The sequence below is a fragment of the Myodes glareolus genome, chromosome 1 (genome assembly GCF_982192425.1).
Source record: "Myodes glareolus chromosome 1, mMyoGla1.1, whole genome shotgun sequence".
NCBI lineage: Eukaryota > Metazoa > Chordata > Mammalia > Rodentia > Cricetidae > Myodes > Myodes glareolus.
Window position 1 is genome coordinate 76,323,398 of NC_142026.1, and position 24,979 is coordinate 76,348,376.

General features: G+C 38.3%; 1 protein-coding gene across 1 annotated transcript in view; it reads right to left on the reverse strand.

Annotated features, from left to right (window-relative positions):
- The window catches only part of LOC125411772 (vomeronasal type-2 receptor 116-like), a 42,715-nt gene that overhangs the window by 12,075 nt on the left and 5,661 nt on the right, over positions 1–24,979 (reverse strand). The window contains exons 2-5 of the mRNA XM_048452092.3: positions 24,395–24,686; positions 23,311–24,120; positions 8,003–8,230; positions 2,030–2,153 (exon numbers count right to left, since the gene is read on the reverse strand). Of these exons, the coding sequence (XP_048308049.3) occupies positions 2,030–2,153; positions 8,003–8,230; positions 23,311–24,120; positions 24,395–24,686 (1,454 nt within the window). The remainder of the gene's footprint in view (positions 1–2,029; positions 2,154–8,002; positions 8,231–23,310; positions 24,121–24,394; positions 24,687–24,979) is intronic.

Genomic DNA, 24,979 nt, shown 5'->3' on the forward strand with positions numbered 1-24,979 from the left:
GAAATGAATTATTTAAGATATGAGCTAGCTAAAAATATGTTTAAGCTATTGGCAAAACAGTATTGCAAATAATATAGTTTCTAAGGAATTATTTTGGGGGTCTGGGCAGCTGGGAATGAAAAAAGCGGCCTCTGCTTATATCACTCAGTTAATACTATTTTCTTCTTGGGTCTCTGAGGGAGTTGAAGACTAGACAGATACAGTTTTCCTTGTTTACCTGATGCAGAAAGCAAGTTATGATAGAAAGTAAATTAGGTACAATACTTTGGACTTGTCAAGATAGGATAGATATGGAGAATGTTTTATAAATTTGTCAAATGCAAATTGACTAGACATTGTTGGCGTATTTGTTATCTGTATATATTGTATATAGTCATTGTACTTATTGTATAAGGTTTTTCTTATATTAGTTATAGCCTTTTTGTTTTAGATAAAAAAGAAAATGCAATGTTACTTTGTTTTTTTTAATAAATAAAGCTTCCCTGAAGGTCAGAAGGGAAAAGATAAACCAGTAGAGGTCATGGAGATGTGGCAAACAACTTCAATTTTGGGATTTGAAAAACATGGGCATATGGATCTCTGCCAGTTCAAGGCCACACTTGGCCTACAAAGATCAAATCATAAACAAATTCAATCCAAGTTCCAAGGAATCACATGCCTTTAATTCCAGCAGTAGAAGGAATATAAAATTGGAGAAGAGAGAAGCTCAACTGCTTAGTCTGCAGTCACCCACACTTGATAGAGGTAAGACTTCTCTTATGGCTTAGCTACTTTGCTTTTCCAATTTTTAGGTTCAACCCCAATATCTATCTCTGTGTTTTTATTCTTTATGCTACAGGATGTCCCCCACATGCACCTGCAATAGTACACACATAACCAGCCATCTCACAAGTATCCATACATTTAAAGAAATAATAAAATATTTTTGTTTAATTTTTGTTGTAAGTACCCTTTACCCTTATATGTTTTTACATTTAAGACAATTTTATTACACTTTTTAAATTAATTTGGAATATGTAGTATGTGTGAGTGCATAGAGATCAGAACACAACATCTATAAGTTGGTAACCACTTCCTACTACATGGTTCATGAGGATGAGCTCATCATCAGTTTTAGTAAGGTTATAGCAAGGGATATAACCTTTGTGCCATCTTACCACCTATAAATGTTCTCTAAGTATTTCCATTATATGGGAGAGAAAAACTATCTATATGCAATTTTTATGTAACTGACTTTAAACAAATTATCATTTGACTAATATTGGCTTTGTAGAAGACAATACCATTTGGACAACTGTAGCTAGTTGCTTTTATGTGAAACATTTTAATCTTCTACTTTAAGACATTATTAACAGTGCTGTATATAAAAATATTGATTGTGTGACTCCATATTTCCTACATCATGTGCCAATATTCATTCACACTTTTCTAGACATTGATCCTTTGAAAATGGTATCTCTGGATATTGCTTGAAGTCTTCTGTCTAATAGGTAACAGTGTCTGATAATTTTCAAGTAATGATTTCCCTTCCTCATTTATCCTACAGAGGAATAAGGTTTGGTTCCTATCACATATATAACTGAGTTCAATGAAGCTGATGTCCTTTTCTGTTCTAAACTGACTCCTGCTTGTATATGGTCTCTGTAAATTTATATAGTGACACATACAGATATACAAATAGAAAGAAATAAATATCATTAAAAATTCACAACAGGAATCAAATCTAAATGTAGTTTCAGAGGAGATTAATCACTATTACAGACCTTATCTAGAATTCACTCCCACTATAGTTTATCAAAAGTGTCTCTCTGAGAAAAATCGCCTACCATGAATTTTCAATATGTCAAATATGTATGTCATGGCATAAGGTGATTACTTAAAATGACATTGCTAATGATTCCAGTCAAATAAAAGTTGGAAAAGTGAAATATTTTACTTCTGCAGTGGCCTTTTAGACCCTGTGATCATCCCAGTGTGTTTGGGAAAGAGTGATCTATATAAAAGATTTGCCTCAGAAGCAAATACTCACTTGTTTCATTAGAAACTTCATTTTGTGGGCAACGGTGGCAATCAAAACAACAGGCTGTCATTACCTCCTGCCAGAATTTTCTGAATCCAGGACCACAATCAGCACTGCACACAGAGAGTGGCATCTGAAGAAAATTAGACACATGTTCGTATCAGGAGTTTTACTTACTTCTTCTATAAGTATATTATATTATGTTCCTCTGTGGGAATATCAATAAGTTTATTTTGTACACAGCAAATGAGTAACCACATTCAACATAATTTGTTTTATAATGCCAAGAATGAAATTGTATGTAAACAAACTGATATAAAGTTGAGTAGCTTTCCAGTACTAGAAATTTAGGAAGAAAAAGGAGTTATTTACTATGGGCAAACACTACAGAGCTTGCAAAATGATTTTTCTACTTAATTTTAATCACCTTGACACAAAGTAAGTTGCAAAGTTAGAGGGAACCTTAACTAAAATAATTCTTTCCAATGATTAAACCTGCTGTCAAATTTTTTTAAGCATTTCATTAATGAATAATTTATGTAGGACTGCATAGCCTACTGTGGGCAGTGCTTTCCCTAGGCAGCTCTGTGTAAGAACTCAACCACAGAGAGCCAGTAAGCAGTGTTCTTTCACACTCTATCCTTTAGCTGTAGTCTCCAGATTCCTGCCTTGTCATCCCTTTACTGTAACCCATGAGCCAAATCAAACCTGCTCCTCAGTTTGACTATGGTTTGTGTATAATCACAGCAAAAGCACTGAAAATTCAGAAAAATGGACATCTGAAAGAGGGGAAATATTTCCTCAAATCTCAGTTAGCACACATGAACTGCAAAAACATCACTGCAAAGCATGTCAAACGTGTAAAAAAAAGAGCTAAATGGGAAGAGCAGAGTGTATTTGTGATGAGGAAGTGCTAAACTGACGTATATTAAGGTGGAAGGTGGAGTATTTCCTGATGTGAACTGATTTACAAAGACGCAAACACTTAGGAAATCTGAATAAAGGTTAAATTATTTTAAAGATAATTGAGAGATTTCTTAAAGTTTAATGATAAAAGTCATTGCATAATCAAATAACCTGGTGATAGAGCTCTATATACAATTTTAGATACCTTCTGATGGTTGGGTAGTCACTTTGCTATCTTTATTCAATATTGAGTTCTATGTCAAAAGAGTGTCTCTTTGGCATGACTCTTTCATGTTCTCCACAATATGATTAACTACAAATCTTCCTTTTTGTTATGGTTTTCTTGAAACAAGGTCTCAAAAAGTTGTGTTGGTTGACATCAACTCTATGTATTGACTACATTAACATAGATCACACAAAGATCTATTTCTCCTGCCTCCTGAATGCTGGAATTAAAGATGCATGCTACCAAAGGGCACACTTCTTCCCTCTGTAAAAATTAATGCTTGCTGTTTCTTTTACCTACTTGCTGAGATATTAAGAATTAATTTCAAGCAGAATAAAGAAAATATCCTTGCCCAATTTCTGCTCATTTCTCTTGATACAGGGATTTTATATGAAACCCTAGCTCACTCAGACTCAATCTGCAGGCCAGACTGGTCACAAACAGACAGTTTTCTATCTCTGGTTCCCAAGAATTTTGCTAAAAGATAATCATGACCTCATACACCTAGCCTCTGTTAGGATTTTATTGAAAGTTCTTTCACTTTCTCTTCCTTTAGTACAATGTTGTCAATATGATTGCCATAGAAAAACTTTTTAATATGATCAGCTTAGAAAAAAATAGTGATTAATAAAAATATTATTAAATCAAGATGTGTTTCTTATACTGTGTTAGAATTTCATTGTTTTTAAATTTTAACTCTAAATCCATGCTGAATTTTCCGAAGAACCTTTTCTGCATATATTTATACAATCATTTAGTCCTTTGCTTTATTTAACTGATTTGCATAAGGTGAACCATCTTTATAATCCTGCAATGATGTTATATTTATCACAGAGTGAGATCTTTCTGTTGTCAAGTTCAGTTACATTTTTCAGTTTTTAGATAAGAATTTATTATCCATGTGCATCAAGTGTTTAGTTTCTTGTTTTTTTTATTATGTTCCAGTTCCTCAAAATCCCTTCCCCCCCATATTTATAGACAAGATCTCTTCATGTTTGTAAGTGAGGCTTATTTTTAGAAGCAAAAATAAATGTTGGTTTTGCAAACTAATTTTGTTTGTGACATATGATTAGAGAGTGTAAAGATAAACATTTGTTTTTGAGAATTGTATGCTAATTATTGTTCATTTTTGTTATTGTAATATTTGATACTTTTCTAACAGTTATTTTTCTGTCTGGTGTTCTAGTGCTGTCTTTGTCTTCGATGACCACATATATTCACCTTACTTTTCAATGTCTACAGGTTCTTCAAGCATCTTCCATAGTACTCTTCATATGGTTATGAATTCCTCTGATTTATATACATAACTGAACATTGGTCTATCCCTGAATTAGTTAGGGTTCTCTAGAGTAACAGAACTTACAGAATGAATCTATCTCTCTCTGTTTCTTTCTTTGTCTCTATGTTTCTCTGTCTCTCTAATTCTCTCCTGTCTCTCACTCTACACACACACACACACACACACACACACACACACAAATACAACTTGTTAGGATGTCTTTAAGACGTGGTCTAATTAATTCAACAACTACTAGGTAAGAATGGTAAATTTAAGAATACGGACGTCTCAGTTGATCTTCAATAAACACATGAGTTCCAAAGATGTAGGTTCTAATGACAGTGAAGGAATGAATTTCCTAGCAAGGTGAGAGTAAGCAAACCAAAACACAAGTTTCCTTTTATTATTTTCTTATATATGCTTCCAGCAGAAGGTATAGCCCATTTTAGAGGATGGTTATAAAGATCACAAGATGGAGATTAACGTTGTGTCTTCCCACCTGACGACGTAGATAAGATATGCGTCTTTTCTCAAATAAAAAGATGTCATTTAAAGGCAAGACTTCTTTTTCCATCTTTCCCTAAGTTTCTGGTTTTGTTTTAGAGACATGGTTTCTCTTTCTAGCCCTGGTTGTCCTCGAACTTGCTCTGTAGAAAAAGTATGGCTTCAAACTCAGAGAGCCATCTTTCTCTGACCGTTTAGTGCTGAGGTTAAAGACATACACCGCCACCACATGATATAAGGCATGTCTTCTTTTTTTAAATTTATTTATTTATTTATTAAAAATTTCCACTTCCTCCCCACCTCCCTTTTCCCTCCCCCTCCCCACTTCCCCCTCCTCACCTCCCCCTCCCTCTCTAGTCTATTGTTTATTATTATTATTATTATTATTATTATTATTATTATTATCTCAAAGATCTCGATCACAAGTTTATCTTCCTACTTTAAGTAAAATAAAAAAATGTTTTACAACTATGTTCTCCACTTTTGGGTTTTTTGTTTGTTTTAGGGGGTTGTTTGTTTGTTTTTATTGAGCTAAGATTTTTCTCCTCTCTATTTCCTTCCTCTCTTCCCCTTCTACTCTCTCCCATGATCCCCTCACTCTCAGTTTACTCAGGAGTTATTATCTTTTTCTATCTTCCATGTAGATTAGACCCATGTATGTCTCTCTTAGGATCCTTTATGCTATCTAGGTTCTCTATTTAGTGAAGTAACCCAGACCCAGGAAGACAAATATAATATGCATTCACTCATAAGTGGCTATTAGACACAAAGCAAAGAAAAACCAGCCTACAATTTACAATCCCAGAGAACATAAATTTTGGGTTTTAATAAATTCCAGATGTAGTCAAATTTTTAAGTATGAAAAGATCTTACGACTTCTTTTCATTATAAAGGATGACTTTGTTAGGTATAGTAATTGTGCTTGTTAATATTGTCTCTGACTGCTTGAATTGCATCACCAATACTCTCCCATTTTAGGAGAGTTCATAAAGGAATCTGCTGTTATCTATAAAGTGCCTCTCTATCAATTGGGTTTCACTCCTGCAGCCTTCAATTTCATGTCATTACCTGTATAATTCAAATTTTAAGTAAAATATGTCATTGGGAAGCTCTTTTCTAATATCATGTGTTCAGTACTTGAAAGATCTATCTCTAGATGACTACATGTCTCACTGTATTTGGGAAACTTACTATTTCATTTTATTGAATATACTTTTGTTGCCTCAGTGAGTCCTTCTCTTCTGTCCATTTCTGTAAATTTAATTCTTTAATTATGTCTCCTTGGTCTGATAAATCTTTCAATTGTCCTTACTTTTATCTTTGTTGTAGTTTAAATTTTCTAGTTCTTCCACATTTTCTTTAAGCCTCGCCATCCTGTATTCAACTTGAATTATTCCCTTAGTGAGAATTCTCACTATAATTTAATCGTATTCATTTTGTCTTTTTTCAAAAATTTAGTTTGAATATTTTTCATTATTTTGTAACTTTTAGAAAGCGTCTGTCACATGCTCACTCATTTCCTTATTGTATGCAAATTTTTGTGATTTCACTGTCTTCTCTTAGAGGTGATTTGTGTGCTCTTAATATTCTGGAATATTGTTATAATAATTTTTTGAATTTCTTTGTTATTATGTCATTGAACATAGTCTCATTTTAGCCGATAACTATAACATATGGAGTTGTGTTGTTTTGATGTCTTTATATTTTTATCCATCTGTTTTTTAAATTCAAATTTGTATATCTGGGAGTAGAACATTGGTTTCAGTGCTCTTAATCTTTTGTTTTGTCCCAATGGATGTTTTTGTAGTATTCAAGTGAGAAGACACTTAGTAAGGGCACACTTGAAAAATTATTGCTGCTCCCTGAATGAATATATAATTCAGTAGCTATACATTAAAATCACATGTCCTTTTCACTAATAACTCTACTTCTCAGTCTGAGAAAGAATATTTCTGTAGGTTTTATACTATCTCAGCTACCTTCAGATTAAGCTTGATGGCTTTCCTGAAGTTAACTCCTTGAAATTTCAAGTTACTTTATAACAGTGAAGTGTGAATTTGATACCTGAAAATCAACCACATGAAAATTCACACTTATAACAATCCTTAGACCTATAATGGAATTAGTCATCTATAAATGTTCATAATTCATCTCTTTTTCTACCAAACCACCTCTCTACACAGGAAACTAGACACACACTTGCTAATTTGAGTGAAACATAAAAAAATTATGGAACCAAGCAATGTTCCTCTAGTGAGCAGTTTCTTTAACAGGATATGTTTCAGCATTGGAGAAATGGCTCAATAACAATTGTCCATGTACAAGGCCCAAGTTTAGTTTTTAGCACCCACTGTGTGCCACTAACCTGTCTCCAATTCCCATGGATCTAAATCACTGTTTTGACCTTGCTATGAGACACACAAACCAGTGTTGTACAGATATATATATAAACAAAGCCACCATATCCACTTAAAAGAAAAAAAGAAAGAAGAAAAAGCAAGAATAAAGCTATAATTCATAGAATATCTTAATTAATCATGCAAATATCATCGTAACATATTGTTAGAGATATTGACAATTTAGAACCCACTGGTAAAAAAGTCTTAAAGCAAATTATATAATAAAAATTAATTATTTAGGTGTGTTTTCTTTGCTCCCACCTTACAATTAGCCTCAGTCTTTCTGTACTTTTATCAAACGTTCAGCAAAAACAAAAAAAAAAGAGGAAAATTACTTTGTAATAATCAGAAAGGTACCATGAGAATATGGTTCACTTTACTGGAGATAATACAGAATAGTGGTAACAATCAGTTTCTTTTTCATACTAAATCCCAGAAACATGTTCTGGAATGATTAAAAATTCACTGTATGCATTTCTAAAATCCTTAAAGATTTAATAAAATGTCAATCAAAAAGTGAAAAGTAGAAACATAAAGTAGGAGGCTAGAGAATGGTTCCTAAAGGTACAATATATTTCTTTACACTAGGTTACAAAGACAGCACAAATGGACTCCTTTAATGGTGTTAATACTTTGTAATGGAATGTGCATAGTTAGGTCAGACCCACCTGTCTACTTCCTGTTGACTGCTCTATCATGTCTTCATATAAATGCAGCTGTTGATTATGTGGAAAATGTGTGCTAAACTCTCCTATCTTCACCTTAAGTCCAAGACCATATGGGAAATTCCAAATCTGGAAAATATCATACTCTTCCTGCAATTTTTCTTTCTGATTCATATTCACTCTCTCCCCAACAGGATTAATGAAGTGGGTCTTCCTCAGAAAGGAATTCAGCTAAAAGAGACACACAATTTTATAGTGTATGAGCCCTTTCTTGAAGTCAGAAAATGCACTCTGATTTTATCTTGAAGTTAATATTATTGAAGGTGTCCAGAGAAGAAATATCAATAATTCAAATGGACTAATAAAATTACCATAATATTCCTAGAATTAAATTTAAGTTTAATTTAATTTTAATTTAATTAAGTTAAATTTAAGTTCAGAGGAAACTACAGAAGAGAAACACAGAAACACAGGCAAATCTGCAGTCACGAAGCACTGATATTAAAAATACAGAGGGAGAGAGAGACAGAGAGACAAGAGAGACAAGAGAGACAGAGAGAGACAGAGGCTCATATCCATATAAACATAAACAATAAAGCTATATACATTTTATATGCTCATGTGTCAAGACACACGCATGTGAAAATAAAGTCGCACACAGGCAGACTTATGCATTCAAATAGATCAAGAGACAATTGAAAAACACATACACAGGCCCAACAAAACATACATGCATACATTCATGAACAAATACAGGGAGACATGCACAGATAGAAATACCCACACAGAGACAGAATTATACTCACATCAAAAGACAGACTGACAGACATACACACACACACACACACACACACACACACACACAGAGAGAGAGAGAGAGAGAGAGAGAGAGAGAGAGAGAGAGAGAGAAACAGAGATATAGATAGGTGTAAGATAAACACAGGTCCCTGGCCAGCAAGTGGTCCAGATCCTATACCAGAAGATCCATCGGTGAGGTGAGTGTGTTCCCGACCGGCTGGCAGATGCCTGGAAAGGGAGCACAGACACCCTTCAACCCTCTAAACTTTCTGGCCATCCAGCAGGGGTTTCTCTCCCTGGCTACTGCCTTCTCTTCCTATCCCATCCCAGTTTGCTCCCAGGCACCCCTTCCCTTCTGTGGGGTCAAAAGATGCCCCAACTCACCCTGTTTTGGGGCTGAGGCACTGGGAACAAATTGGTGAGTGCAACTGGGCAGGAGTTCCTTTGTTTCACTGAGCCTGCACATAGCAAGCCTGCCCTTTTGTCTGCGAGGTCCCTGGCCAACAATTGGCCCTGATCCTGTAACCAGATGATCCTTCAGAGAGCATTTGAAGGAAGAGATGGGCAGGCACCAGTGCAAGAATTCCTCCAAAAATCTGGAAAACAACACGAGAACACCAGAATCCAGCGAAAGTCTACATACAGCAGGAATATTTGAACACCCTAATCCAGAAGAAGTAGAAAACATAGACATTATGAAAGTGATGGAGTCCCTTAAACAGGAGATGAAAAACTCCCTTAAAAAATGGATGAGAAGAATAACAAAAAGTTTGAAGAAATGAATAAATCCCTAAAGATACACTGGCGATGGATAGAGATAGAAACAGAGACCCACATTGGAGCACTGGACTTAGCTCCCAAGGTCCAAAGGAGGAGCAGAAGGAGGGAGAACATGAAGGAAGTCAGGATCACAAGGGGTGCGTCCACCCACTGAGACAGTGGGACTGATCTAATGGGATCTCACCAAGGACAGCTGGACTGGGAGTGTTAGAGCATGTGATCAAAATGGACACTCTGAACATGGCTGAAAATGAAGTCTGAGTGAGAAGCCAAGGACAATGGCACTGGATTTTTATTCTACTGCATGGACTGACTTTGTAGGAGCCTGGTTTGTTTGGATGTTCACCTTTATAGACCTGGATGGAGGTGGAAGAACCTTGGACTTCCCAGAAGGCAGGGAACCCTGACTGCCCTTAGTACTAGAGAGGGAGGAGGAGGTGGAGAGGGGGAGAAGGGGAGGGAGAGGAAAAGGGAGTCAGGGAGGAGGTGGAAATTTTTAATAAATAAAAAATAAATAAATAAAATAAAAATAAATTTTAAAAAAGATACACTGGGAAACCAAGAAAAAACAATCAAACAGATAATGGAAACAGTTCAAGGCTTGAAAACTGAAATGGAGGCAATGAAGAAAACACAAAACGAGGGCCGGCTGGATATGGAAAATTTGGATAAATGAACAGAGACTACATAGACAAGCATAACCAACAGAATACAAGAGATAGAAGAAACAATCTCAGATGCTGAAGAAAATATAGAGAAAATAAACGAACTGATCAAAGAAAACAGCAAATCCAACAAACCTCATCAGAAAACATCCAGGAAGTCTGGGACAAAATAAAAAAACCAAACCTAAGAATGATAGGGATAGAAGAAGGAGAATTACAGCTTAAAGGCTCAGAAAATATATCCAATAAAATTATAGAAGAAAACTTTCCCAACCTAAAGAAGAATATTCCTATGAAGGTTCAAGAAGCATACAGAACATCGAATAGATTGGATCAATAAAAAAAATCCCCTCACCATATAATAATCAAAACACAAAACATAGAGATTAAAGAAAGAATATTAAGAGCTGCAAAAGAAAAGGTCAAGTAACTTATAAAGGTAAACCTATCAGAATTACACCTAACTTCTCTATGGAAACCATGAAAGCCAGAAGGTCTTGGATAGATGTCCTGCAGAAACTAAGAATCCATGGATGCAAGCCGAGACTACTATACCCAGCCAAGCTTTCTTTCACCATTAATGAAGACAGCAAAATATTCCAGGATAAAAACAAATTTAAACAATACGTAGCCACAAATCCAGCCTTACAGAAAGTAATAGAAGGAAAATCACAATCCAAGGAACCCAACAATGCCCACAATAACTCAGACATCTAACAATCCTTCAGCAGCACAGCTCAAAGAAGGGAAACACACAAATTATACCACCAAAAAATAATAATAGTAATAAGCGGAGAAAACAACCACTAGTCATTAATATCACTTAATATCAATGGACTCAATTCACCTATAAAACGGCACAGGCTAAGAGATTGGATGCAAAAACAGGATCCAATATTCTGCTATTTACAAGAAACACACCTCAACCACAAGGACAGACATCTACTCAGAGTAAAGGGTTGGGAAAAGGTTTTTCAATCAAGCGATCCTAAGAAACAAGTGGGTGTGGCTATACTAATATCTAATAAAATCTACTTCAAACTAAAATCAATCAGAAGAGATGGAGATGGACACTTTATACTCATAACAGAACAATTCATCAGGATGAAATCTTAATCTGAATATCTCTGCCCCTAATATAAAAGCACCCACTTGGACTTCTAGCAGAGGACCATCAGTGGGGTGAGTTTGCTTCGGGCCGTGGCAGGGTCCCGGTGAGGAGGAGCTTGGGCGTTCCCCGACCCCATAGACGCCCAGGTCGCCCTGCAGTCCTGGCTACCCCCTCCCGCCTGCCATCCCAGCTCCCATCCAGGTACGAATTCCTTTATTTCTCCCTTCCCCCTGGGGCCATAAAATTTCCCCAGCTCAGCTGCCTTGTGAGCTGGGCCTGGGCTGTAGGCGCAGCCCAGCTCGAGGCAGTTCCTGGGTCTTAAAGGCCTCCCTGAGGACAGGTGGACCAGGTGCCAGCTCAGCCACATTCCTGACCAGCAGGGGCCCTGACTTTTAGCAGAGGGCCATTGGTGGGGTGAGCTTGCTTCGGGTTGTGGCAGGGTCCCGGCGAGGAGGAGCTTGGGCTTTCCCTGACCCCATAGACGCCCAGGTCGCCTTGCAGTGCTGGCTACCCTCTCCCACCTGCCATCCCAGCTCCCATCCAGCAGGGGCCCTGACTTCTAGCAGAGGACCATCAGTGGGGTGAGTTTCCTTCGGGCCCTGGCAGGGTCCCGGCGAGGAGGAGCTTGGGCGTTCCCCGATCCCATAGACGCCCAGGTCGCCCTGCAGTGCTGGCTACCCCCTCCCGCCTGCCATCCCAGCTCCTATCCAGGTACGAATTCCTATATTTCTCCCTTCCCCCTGGGGCCATAAAATTTCCCCAGCTCAGCTGCCTTGCAAGCTGAGCCTGCATTGTAAGTTCATCCCGGAAAGAGGGAGTGCCTGTGCTTCAATAGCCTGCCTGAGGAAAGGTGGGCATTCTGTCAGTGCAGTCCCTGTCCAAGAAGGGAACCTGACCCGGTAACAGAAGTTCCAATAGAGAACATTTGAAGTAAGAGATGGGCAGATGCCAAGGCAAGACCTCATCCAACAATCTGAAAAACAACATGAAAACACCAGATCCCAAGGACCCTACAACAGAAGGACTTGAACACCTTAACCCAGAAGAAGTGGAAAAAAGTGCCATTATGAAAGCAACAGAGTCACTTAAACAGGCTATGAATAACTCCCTTAAAGAATTGGATGAGAAATATAACAAAAAGTTTGAAGAAATGAGTATAGAAATAGATGAGAAATATAACAAAATGTTGGGAGCCGCCAGGATGTCGCCTTGGCGAGATGGTGCCAGCGGTCCTGCAGCCTGGAGGTATACAAATCCTTTGATGCTGCCGCCTTAGGCCGGTGTGCTTGGAGCCTTGTTTTGCATTTCAGAGACTCGGTTTCCTGACCTGTCCTGTGGCCTTGGGCCCTAGCAGAATGGCATCAACCAATCAGCATTCGAACCTCTCACCCTAGAAAAGCGGCTGTCTTTGGGTTTTTCACTCTCTCTCTTCATCCCTTTCCCCATTCCCCCTTTCAATCAAGTGGCTCTAATAAATTATGATTGAGAAGGATTCTAGATTTTGTGGTCGTCCATTCCTGCTGGTCAGGAAGCGCGTCACAACAAAAAGTTTGAAGAAATAAGTAAATCCGTGAATGAGACCCTGAGAAACCAAGAAAAAACAATCAAACAAGTAAAGGAAACAGTTCAAGAATTGAAAACTGAAATGGAGGCAATGAAGAAAACACAAACCGAGAACCGGCTGGATATGGAAAACCTAGGTAAATGAACGGAGACTACAGAATCAAGCATAACCAATAGAATACAAGAGATAGAAGAACGAATCTCAGAATCTGAAGATACCATAGAGAAAATAAATGCTCTGGTCAAAGAAAACGGCAAATCCAACAAATTTTCTTCACAAAACATTCAGGAAATCTGGGACACAATAAAAAAACCAAATCTAAGAATAATAGGGATTGAAGAAGGAGATATAACCAGAGACACAGAGGAAATTCAGAGAATCATTAGATCTTACTATGAAAGTTTATATGCCACAAAGTTGGAAAATGTAAAAGAAATGGACATTTTTTTAGATAAGTACCATATACCAAAGTTGAACCAAGAACAGGTGAACAATCTAAATAGACCTGTTATTCGTGAAGAATTCGAAGCTGTTATCAAAAATCTCCCTACCAAAAAAGCCCAGGACCAGATGGTTTCAATGCAGAATTCTACCAGAACTTCCAGGAAGAGCTAATACCTATACTCCTTAACGTATTCCACAATATAGAAACAGAAGAGTCATTGCCTAACTCCTTTTATGAAGCTACAGTTACCCTAATACCAAAACCACACAAAGACACAACCAAGAAAGAGAATTACAGGCCAATCTCACTCATGAACATCGATGTGAAAATTCTCAATAAAATACTGGCAAACCGAATCCAAGAACACATTAGAAAAATTATCCATTATGATCAAGTCGGCTTCATTTCAGAGATGCAGTGCTGGTTCAACATACGCAAATCTATCAATGTAATCCATCATATAAATAAACTGAAAGAAAAAAACCATATGATCATCTCACTAGATGCTGAAAAAGCATTTGACAAAATTCAACACCCATTTATGATAAAGGTGTTGGAGAGACTGGGGATACAAGGATCATACCTATATATAATAAAAGCAATATACAGCAAGCCGACAGCTAACATCAAACTGAATGGAGAGAAACTCAAAGCCTTTCCACTAAAATCAGGAATGAGACAAGGCTGTCCACTCTCTCCATACCTCTTCAATATAGTGCTTGAAGTTCTAGCAATAGCAATAAGACAACATAAGGAGATCAAGGGGATTCGAATTGGAAAGGATGAAGTTAAACTTTCAGTATTTGCTGACGATATGATAGTTTACATAAGTGACCCCAAAAACTCTACCAAAGAACTCCTACAGCTGATAAACACCTTTAGTAACGTGGCAGGATACAAGATCAACTCCAAAAAATCAGTGGCCCTCCTATACACAAAGGATAAAGAAGCAGAGAGGGAAATCAGAGAAACATCACCTTTCATGATAGCCACAAATAGCATAAAATATCTTGGGGTTACTCTAACAAAGGAAGTGAAAGACCTATTTAACAAGAACTTTAAGTCTTTGAAGAAAGAAATTGAGGAGGATACCAGAAAATGGAAAGACCTCCCCTGTTCTTGGATTGGGAGAATCAACATAGTAAAAATGGCAATTCTACCAAAAGCAATCTATAGATTCAATGCAATCCCCATCAAAATCCCATCAAACTTCTTCACAGACCTTGAGAGAACAATAATCAAGTTTATATGGAAAAACAAAAAACCCAGGATAGCCAAAACAATCTTATACAATAAAAGAACTTCTGGAGGCATTACCATCCCTGACTTCAAACTCTATTATAGAGCTACAGTATTGAAAACAGCTTGGTATTGGCATAAGAACAGAGAAGTCGACCTATGGAATTGAATAGAAGACCCAGATATTAACCCACAAACTTATGAACACCTAATTTTCAACAAGGGAGCTGAAGATATACAATGGAAGAAGGAAAGCATCTTTAAGAAATAGTGCTGGCATAACTGGATGTCAACCTGTAAAAAAATGAAAGTAGATCCATATCTATCACCATGCACAAAAATCAAGTCCAAATGGATTAAAGACATCAACATTAATCCGTCCACTTTGAACCCGATAGAAGAGAAAGTGGGAAGTAGTCTACAAGATATAGGCACAGGAGGCCTATTCCTAAGTAGGACCCCAGTAGCACAGACAATAAGAGAAACAATGAAAAAATGGGATCTACTTAAACTGAGAAGCTTCTGTAAAGCAAAGGACATTGTCAGTAGGACAAAAAGGCTACCTTCTGATTGAGAGAAGATCTTCACCAACCCCTCATCAGACAAAGGTCTGATCTCCAAAATATACAAAGAACTCAAGAAACTAGACACTAAAACTCTAATTAACCCAATTAAAAAATGGGGTACTGAACTTAACAGAGAATTCACAACAGATGAACTTCGAATGGCCAGAAGACACTTAAGGTCATGCTCAACCTCCTTAGCGATCAGGGAAATGCAAATCAAAACCACTTTGAGATACCATCTTACACCTCTCAGAATAGCTAAAGTCAAAAACACCAACGATAGCCTATGCTGGAGAGGATGTGGAATGAGGGGAACACTCATCCATTGTTGGTGGGAATGCAAACTCGTGCAGCCACTGTAGAAATCAGTGTGGCGGTTTCTCAGAAAACTGGGAGTCAACCTCCCTCAGGACCCAGCAATTCCACTCTTGGGAATATACCCTAGAGATTCCCTAACATACTACAAAAGCATTTGTTCTACTATGTTCATAGCAGCACTATTTGTAATAGCCAGAACCTGGAAACAGCCTAGGTGCCCCTCAATAGAAGAATGGTTTAAAAAAGGTGTGGAATATATACACATTAGAGTTTTACTCAGCGGTAAAAAACAATGACATCTTGAATTTTGCATGCAAATGGATGGAAATAGAAAACGCTTTACTGAGTGAGGTAAGCCAGACCCAAAAAGAGGGACACGGTATGTATTCACTCATAAGTGGATTCTAACCATAATTAAAGGTCTTTGAGCCTATTATTCGTGATCCTAGAGAAGCTAAATAAGAAGATGAACCTGATGAAGATTATTTAGCTATCTGCCAGGAGGTAGGAAATAGACAAGAGTCCCAGGTAACCTCGGGTGCATTGCGGGGGGGGGTGGGAGGGTTGATGGAAGGGGAGAAGGTTAGAGAGAAGGGAGTAGGAGAGGATTGGGGAAAGCTCGGTGGCCTGGGATTGGAGGGGGGGAGGGAGGAAGGATGAATATAGGATCAGGGAAGAATATATTTCAACTAAGGGCGTCATTTTAGGGTTTACAGGAGACTTGATTATATATAGGATCCCAGGTCCAAGGAGAGATCCCCCAGATTGTTCTCTGGACAGAGGAGAGGGTGCCTGAATCGGCTGTGGCCCATAACCATACTGATGTATATTTTGCTTATCACCATAGATCCTTCATCTGGCGAAGGACGGCGATATAGACGGAGACCCACATTGGAGCTCCGAACTGAGCCCCCCAAGGTCCAAATGAGGAGCAGAAGGAGGAAGAACATGAAAAACGAAATCAGGACTGCGAGGGATGCTTTCACCCACTGATACAAGGGAACGGATCTAATGAGAGTTTACCAAGGGCAGTTGGACTGGGACTGAACGAGGACGTGATCTAACCAGATTCTCGGAATTTGGCCGGATTCTCTGAATGTGGCTGGCCCGAAGTCTTTCTGAAAAGCCATTGACTATGATACTGGGACCTATTTCCTCTGCATATATTGGATTTTGGGGATCCAGTCTGTTTGGATACTCACCTTCCTGGACCTGGAGGGAGCGGGGAGGAACTTGAACTTCCCACAGGGCAGGAAACCCTGACTGCCCTAAGGGACGAAGAGGGAGGAGGAGAGGGAGTGGGGGGAGTGGGAGGGTGTTGGGAAGAGGGGCGGAAATGGAAATTTTTATAATTTAATAAAATTTACTTTAAAAAAAAACACCCACTTATGTAAAAGAAACATTACTAGAACTCAAGGCACACATCAAACCCCACACACTAATCGTAGGGGACTTCAACACTCCTCTCTCACCAATGGACAGATCAATCTGAGAGAAACCTAACAAGAGAAATAAGAGAACTAATGGAAGTAATGAATCAAATGGACTTAACAGGCATCTATAGAACATTCCACCCCAATAGAATATACCTTCTTCTCAGCGTCTCTGGAACCTTCTTGAAAATTGATCACATACTCGGTAACAAAGCAAACTTCCACTGATACAAAAAAAAAATTAATAACCACCTGTGTCTTATCAGATCACCATGAAATAAAGTTAGAATTTAACAATAATTCTAACCCCAGATAGCCTACAAACTCATGGAAGCTGAACAGTCAACTACTGAACCACCCACGGGTCAGGGAAGAAAGAAATTAAAGTCTTCCTTGAATTCAACGAAAATGAAGGCACAACATATTCAAACCTATGGACACTATGAAAGCAGTGCTAAGTGGAAAGTTCATAGCTCTAAGTGCTCACATTAAAAAAAATGGAGAAAACTCACATTAGAGACTTAACAGCACAGCTGAAAGCTCGAGGGGAAAAAAAAGAAGCAGACTCACCCAGGAGGAGTAGAATACTGGAAATAATCAAACTGAGGGCTGAAATCAACAAAATAGAAACACAGAGAACAATCCAAAGAATCAATGAAACAAAGAGCTGGTTCTTTGAGAAAGTCAACTAGATTTACAAACCTTTATGGAAACTAATCAAACGGCAGAGAAATAAGACGCAAATTAACAAGATCAGAAGTGAAAAGGGAGACATAACAACAGACACGGAGGAAATTCAGAGATTCATTAGGTTTTACTACAAAAGCTTATATGCAACAAAGATGGAAAATGTAAAAGAAATGGACATTTTTTAGATAAATACCATTTGTCAAAATTAAATCAAGACCAGGTGAATACTTTGAATAGACCTATAAATCGTGAGGAAAGAGAAGTTGTCATAAAAAACCTCTCAAACAAAAAAAGCCCAGGACAAGAAGGCTTTAATGCAGAATTTTATCAGAACTTCCAAGAAGAGCTGATACCTATACTCCTTAATGTGTTTCACATAATAGAAACAGAAGAGTCATTGCCAAACACTTTTTATGAAGCTACAGTCAACTTGATTCCAAAACCACACAAAGACCCAACCAAGAAAGAGAATTACAGACCAATCTCACTCATGAACATCGATGCAAAAATTCTCTATAAAATTCTGGCAAACAGAATCCAAGAACACATCAAAAAATTTATTCATTATGATCAAGTAGACTTCATCCCAGAGATGCAGGGCTGGTTCAACATACAAAAATCTATCAATGTAATCCATCATATAAATAAACTGAAAGAAAAAAACCATATGATCATTTCATTAGATGCTGAAAAAGCATTTGACAAAATTTAACACCCCTTTGTGATAAAGGTCTTGGAGAGGTTATGGATACAAGAATCATATCTGAATATAGTAAAAGCAATATATAGGAAGCCATCAGCTAATATCAAATTAAATGGAGAGAAACACAAAGCCATTTCACTAAAATCAGGAACAAGATAAGGCTGTCCACTCCCACCATATCTCTTCAACTTAGTGCTTGAAGTTCTAGCAATAGCAGTAAGACAACATAAGGAGATCAAGGGGATTCGAATTGGAAAGGAAGAAGTCAAATTTTCATTATTTGCAGATGATAGGATTGTGTATATTAGTGACCTCAAAAACTCTACCAAAGAATTCCTACAGCTGATAAATACCTACAGTGATATCGCAGGTTACACGATCAACTCAAAAAAATCAGTAGCCCTAAGGGAGCCATTTTACGGTTTGCAAGAGACTTGATTCTGGAGGGGTTCCCAGTAAAAATTAAATAAAAAAATTTAAAAAAATAAAAAAATTGAAAAAAAATTAAAAAAAATAATTAGAAAAGAAAACGCTTTACTGAGTCAGGTAAGCCAGACCCAAAAAGAGGAATATGGTATGTATTCACTCATAAGTGGATTCTAGCCATAATTAAAGGTCTTTGAGCCTATTATTCGTGATCCTAGCGAAGCTGGATAGGAGGGTGAACCTGAAGAAAATTCAGGTAGTTTTCCTCCTGGAGACTGGAAGTAGACAAGAGTCCCAGGTAACCTCGGGTGCATGGGGGGGTGGGGTGTGAGGGTTGTTGGAAGGGGAGAGGGTTAGAGAGAAGGGAGTAGGGGAGGAATGGGGAATGCTCAGGGGACTGGGGGGGGGGGGAAGGCTAGATATGGGATCAGGGAAGAATATACCTCAACTAAGGGAGTCAGTTTAGGGTTTACTAGAGACTTGATTATAAATGGGATCCCAGGTCCAAGGAGAGATCCTCAGATTGTTCTCTGGACAGAGGAATGGGTGCCTGAACCGGTCTAGGCCCATAACCATACTGATGAATATTTTGCTTATCACCATAGATCTTTCATCTGGCGATGGATGGAGATGGAGACGGAGACCCACATTGGAACACTGGACTTAACTCCCTAGGTCCAAACGAGAAGCAGAAGGAAAGAGAACGTGAGCAAGGAAGGCAAGACCAGAGGGAACCTTCATCCAACGATGGATGGCGATACAGGCGGAGACCCACATTGGAGCACCGGACTGAGTCCCCAAAGGTCCAAATGAGGAGCAGAAGGAGGAAGAACATGAAAAAGGAAATCAAGACCGCGAGGGGTGCGATCACCCACTGATACAAGGGGACTGATCTAATGAGAGTTCACCAAGGCCAGTTGTCTGGGACTGAGCGAGCACGTGATCCAGCCAGATTCTCTGAATGAGACCGGATTCTCTGAATGTGGCTGGCCCGGAGTCTTTCTGAAAAGCCATTGACAATGACACTGGGACTTGTTTCCTCTATATATACTGGATTTTGGGGATCCAGTCTGTTTGGATACTCACCTTCCTGGACCTGGAGGGAGGGGGGGAGGAGCTTGAACTACCCACAGGGCAGAAGACCCTGACTGCTCTTGGGGATGGAGAGGGAGGAGAGGAGGGAGTGGGGGGAGTGGGAGGGTGTTGGGAGGAGGGGCGGAAATGGAGACTTTTGTATTTTAATAAACTTTGGAAAAAAAATCAGTAGCCCTCCTATACACAAAGGATAAAGAAGCAGAGAAGAAAATCAGAGAATCTTCACCTTTTACGATAACCACAAATACCATAAAGTATCTTGGAGTAACTCTAACCAAGGAAGTGTGAGATCTATTTGACAAGAACTTCAGTCATTGAAGAGGACACCAGAAAATGGAAGGATCTCCCATGATATTGGAATGGTAGGATCAACATAGTAAAAATGGCAATTCTACCAAAGGCAACCTATGAATTCCAGTGCAATCACCATCAAAATCCCAACAAAATTCTTCACAGACCTTGAGAGAACAATAGTCAACTTTATATGGAAAATAAAAAAGTCCAGAGTAGCCAAAACAATTCGATGCAATAAAGGAACTGCCGTAGGCATTACCATCCCTGACTTCAAACTCTATTACAGAGCTACAGTAATGAAAATAGCTTGGTATTTGCATAAAAACAGAGAAATTGACCAATGGAATCGAATCGAAGACCCAGATTTTAACCCACAAACCTACGAACACCTGATATTTGACAAGGGAGCTAAATGTATACATCTTCTACAAATGGTGCTGGCATAACTGAATGTCAACCTGTAGAAGAATGAATTAATATAGAACCATATCTATCACCATGCACAAAACTCAAGTCCAAATGGATTAAAGACCTCAATATGAATCTGACCACATTGAACCTGATAGAAGAGAAAGTGGGAAGTGGACTGCAACAAATGGGCACAAGAGACCACTTCATACATATAACCACAGTAGCACAGACAATAAGAGCAACATTGAATAAATGGGACCTCCTAAAACTGAGAAGCTTCTGTAAAGCAAAGGACACAGTCATAGAGACAAAAAAGCATTCTACTGACTGGGAGAAGATCTTCACCAACCCCTCATCAGGCAAAGGTCTGATCTCCAAAATTATAAAGAACTCAAGAAACTAAACATTAAAATTCTAATTAACCCAATTGAAAAATGAGGCACTGAATTGAACAGAGAATTCTCAACAGAAGTTTAAATGGCCAAGAAACACTTAAGGTCATGCTCAACTTTCTTAGTGATCAGGGAAATGCAAATCAAAACAACTTTGAGAAACCATCTTACATCTGTCAGAATGGCTAAAATCAAAAACACCAATGATAGCCTTTGCTGGAAAGGATGTGGAGTGAGGGGAACACTCATCCATTGTTGGTGGGAATGCAAACATGTGCAAACACTTTGGAAATCAGTGTGGCAGTTTCTCACGCAATTTGGAATCAACCTACTTCAGGATCCAGCAATACCACTCTTGAGAATATACCCAAAAGATGCCCAATCATACTACAAAAGCATTTGTTCAACTATGTTCATAGCAGCATTATTTGTAATAGCCAAAATTGGAAACAACCTAGCCCCTCAATGGAAGAACTGATAAAAGAAAAGTGTGGAATATATATATATATATATATATATATATATATATATATATATATATATATATATATATACATTAGAGATTAGAGTACCACTCATTGGTAAAAAACAATGACATCTTGAAATTTTCATGCAAATGGATGGAAATAGAAAACACTATAATGAGTGAGATAACCCAGACCCAAAAACATGGATATATTATGTACTCAATCATTTGTGAACTTTAGCCATAAACCAAGGTCATTAAGCCTATAGTTCATGAGCCCAGAGAAGCCAAATAACAAGGTGAACCCAAAGACAAATATATATAGATCTTTCTGAAAATTGGAGGTAAACAAGATTGCAGGGCAAAAGTTGTGAGCATGAAGGGGCAGGTGTGGGTGTGAGGTCGAGGGAAGAGGGTGAGAGGGAGAGGGAAGGGAGAAGGGAAGGACTGGCAACAGCTTGGGGGAGTGGGAGGGTGGAGATGGAAGAAGGGCAGATATATGAGCAGGGAAAAAGATACCTACATTAAGAGATCCTTTTTAGGGTTGGCAAGAGGCTTGACTCTAGAGGGGATCCCAAGTTTCCACAGGGATGTCCCCAGCTAGGTCCTTGGACAGCAGAGGAGAGGGTGCCTGAACTGCCCTTGCCCCACTATCACACTGATGATTATCTTTAATATCACCATAGAATCTTCATCTGGCAGCAGATGGAGATAGAGACAGAGACCCTCATCAGAGCAACGGACTGAGCTCCAAAGGCCCATTTGAAAGGCAGAAGGAGGGAGAAGTGAGCAAGGAAGTCAGGACCGCAAGGTGTTGGTCTACCAACTAAGGTAGTGTGCCTGTTCTAATGGGAGCTCACCAAACCCAGCTGGACCGGATCTGAATGAGAATGTGATCAAACCAGACTCTCTGATTGTGGCTGACAATGGGGGCTGACTTAGAAGCCATTGATAAAGGCACTGGGACTTGTTTTTACACCATGTTCTGGCTTGTTAGGACCCTAGTCTATATGGATGCATAGCTCCCTAGGCCTGGATGTAGTGGGTAGGGCCTTGGACTTCTCACAGGGCAAGGTTCCCTGCCCTCTCTCAAGCAGGGAGGGAGAGGGAGGAGGAGGTATGTGGGAGTGGGAGGAGAGAAGGACGTGCAAATAATTGAATGGAAAAATAAAATTAAATAAAAAATAAAAATTATAAAAAGAAAAAAAAGAAAAGCACAACAGACAGATATACACAGGACAATAGTCACAGGAACAAATACCTATCCTGAAAGATATTGACACCAGACAAACTTATGCTTAGTTCTACAGACAGACAGCTAGATATTCAGATAGAAACAAACACATATATACACAGCAAAACTGATACACACACAGTTACACAGAAACATACAAGCATACACTCATACCCAATGAGAATCATTCATTCACAACATGGATACACATGTATGTCCTACCTGAAAATTACCATATTTGCTACATAATTACTCTCACTCAGAATGTGAAATGAGGGCCCCAGAGCCTAAACTGGGAATGAAGCAATTGAGAACAATTGTGAAAAATATCTAATATGCTGATTACCACATATTTGGCATAAATGAACAAGAATTCATCTTTTCATGATGGATGGGATTAATGATGAAGAACTGTTATATTTATAATATTAGAACAGGTGTGATAAAATTCAATTGCTCTGTAACAAAATCAATCTTCTTCTCTGATAAATTGAGTCCTCTACTTTATTGCTTTGCATTATAATGTATACCTTATACCTTTACATCTTTACCATTACAAAATTCCAATAATCTTTCTATTTTATAAAATATTTTCTAATCCAGGGAATTGGGGTGTTTGACAGATGTTTAAAGAATATGACATTAATGACATCAAATTTCATCTGAAAGAAGAAACACTACCTTCAAGCAGTGACCATAATATTCTTTCCCATTATCCATTGGTTGGTTGTATACTTGAAGAATCATCTCATGAAGGGCATGGGCCACAGTATATACAGCATTATATATGTCATAACAGTTATCGCTAAAGGCCATGTCTAAAGTCTGTACCTTTAGCCATTGCACTGAGGTATTGGATACACAATTCTTCAGGGTCTTACATTTAAAAGCAGAGACTTCACAATTTAACTTCATCCACTCCAGTCTTGCCAGGTATTCATTTGAGTATTTGATAGGGTTCAATGTCTGGACAAAACTTTTAAAATGAGAAATTTCAGCATGATGGTGTGCAAAAGCTAGTGTCCCATAGGTTGAGTTAAGTGTAAAGTCTGCCTTAATTGTAGTTACATCCCACTGTGAGGTAGCGATCCATAGTCTCTGTATACCTAGAGATTTCCACCTTCTAAAGCCCACAGCTAGAGCACTGTCTGTGTCACCATAAATGATAACTACATTTGTGGATGATGTTATGATTTGATTATAATACACTTTAGCTCTTGACAAGTATAAATGCATCTCGACTGGGATCATATTCAAAAAGGCAAAGCATATTTTGTTTTTTTCCATCTCTCTTCTCAAATGTGAGAGAAATTGGGTACCCTGATCATTGTCTGAGATGGCCAGTCCAATCCAGTTCCAGTTAAAGTGAAGCATCAAAGAGACCATGCCCAAGGCTAGTGATGTGCCCTTGGGAGCCATCTGATACAGAAAGGGAAACTGTTCACGATTGCTCAGGAGGGGATGGAAAGGTCCATAGGTAAGCTGAAGTAGCTAGGACACAGGGAGCAGTGTGAGGTAGCATGTACTCACAAGAACTGGAAAACACATTCAGCAAAGAGTTTTGTAAAAATACCTTACCTGTTACTTCTTTCCTCATCTCAATTTGAAAAAAGGAAATGAACCCCCAACAAGTCTCTGAATAGTAACTTTAACTACATTGTTTAACAAAACATGAAGCTAGTATCCTCCTCACAATCTTCTTTTCTTCTAGGAATTGTAACAACAGATACAATATTTCTTGCAAACCCACAACACAAAATCTTACCTGTTGAGATATGTAGAGATTTATGACTGTCCCAGACACCGCAGATGCTGCCCAGTTTGGTCCTGTAAGCAACACTATACATGTAGTATCTTCCATACAGATATAATTAGGAAGGATATCATTATTGTTTTTTTCAGAAAAATGCAAGCGACTGTGTAATTGTGACATATTCTTACAACCACCTTCTGGGAATTGAAGTACTAATGATGTATTTGGTAAAAGATCAGGGTTCCTGTTGACTTCATCGATGGAAAAAGTTAAGGCCAATGCAAACTGGATGTTTTCAGTTGGTCTGTAAATGGGTATAGTGATTAGTGTGGACAGAGATCTACAGATGATGCTGAGTAGTCAATAGAAGGAATATCCTGAACTGGACAGTATTCAAAACCAACCTCAAATACTGAAACAAATGACCTATGCTATGATATTGGAATGAAATAAGAACCTGGAAAAACCTAGGAAAGAAAATTAAAAATTCCCCCCATGAATATAAGTGTAAAATATTCAATAAAGTATTTGCAAACTGTATCAAGAATATAACCAAAAATTACAACTAAAATCAGTACCAAGTCAAGGCTGACCACT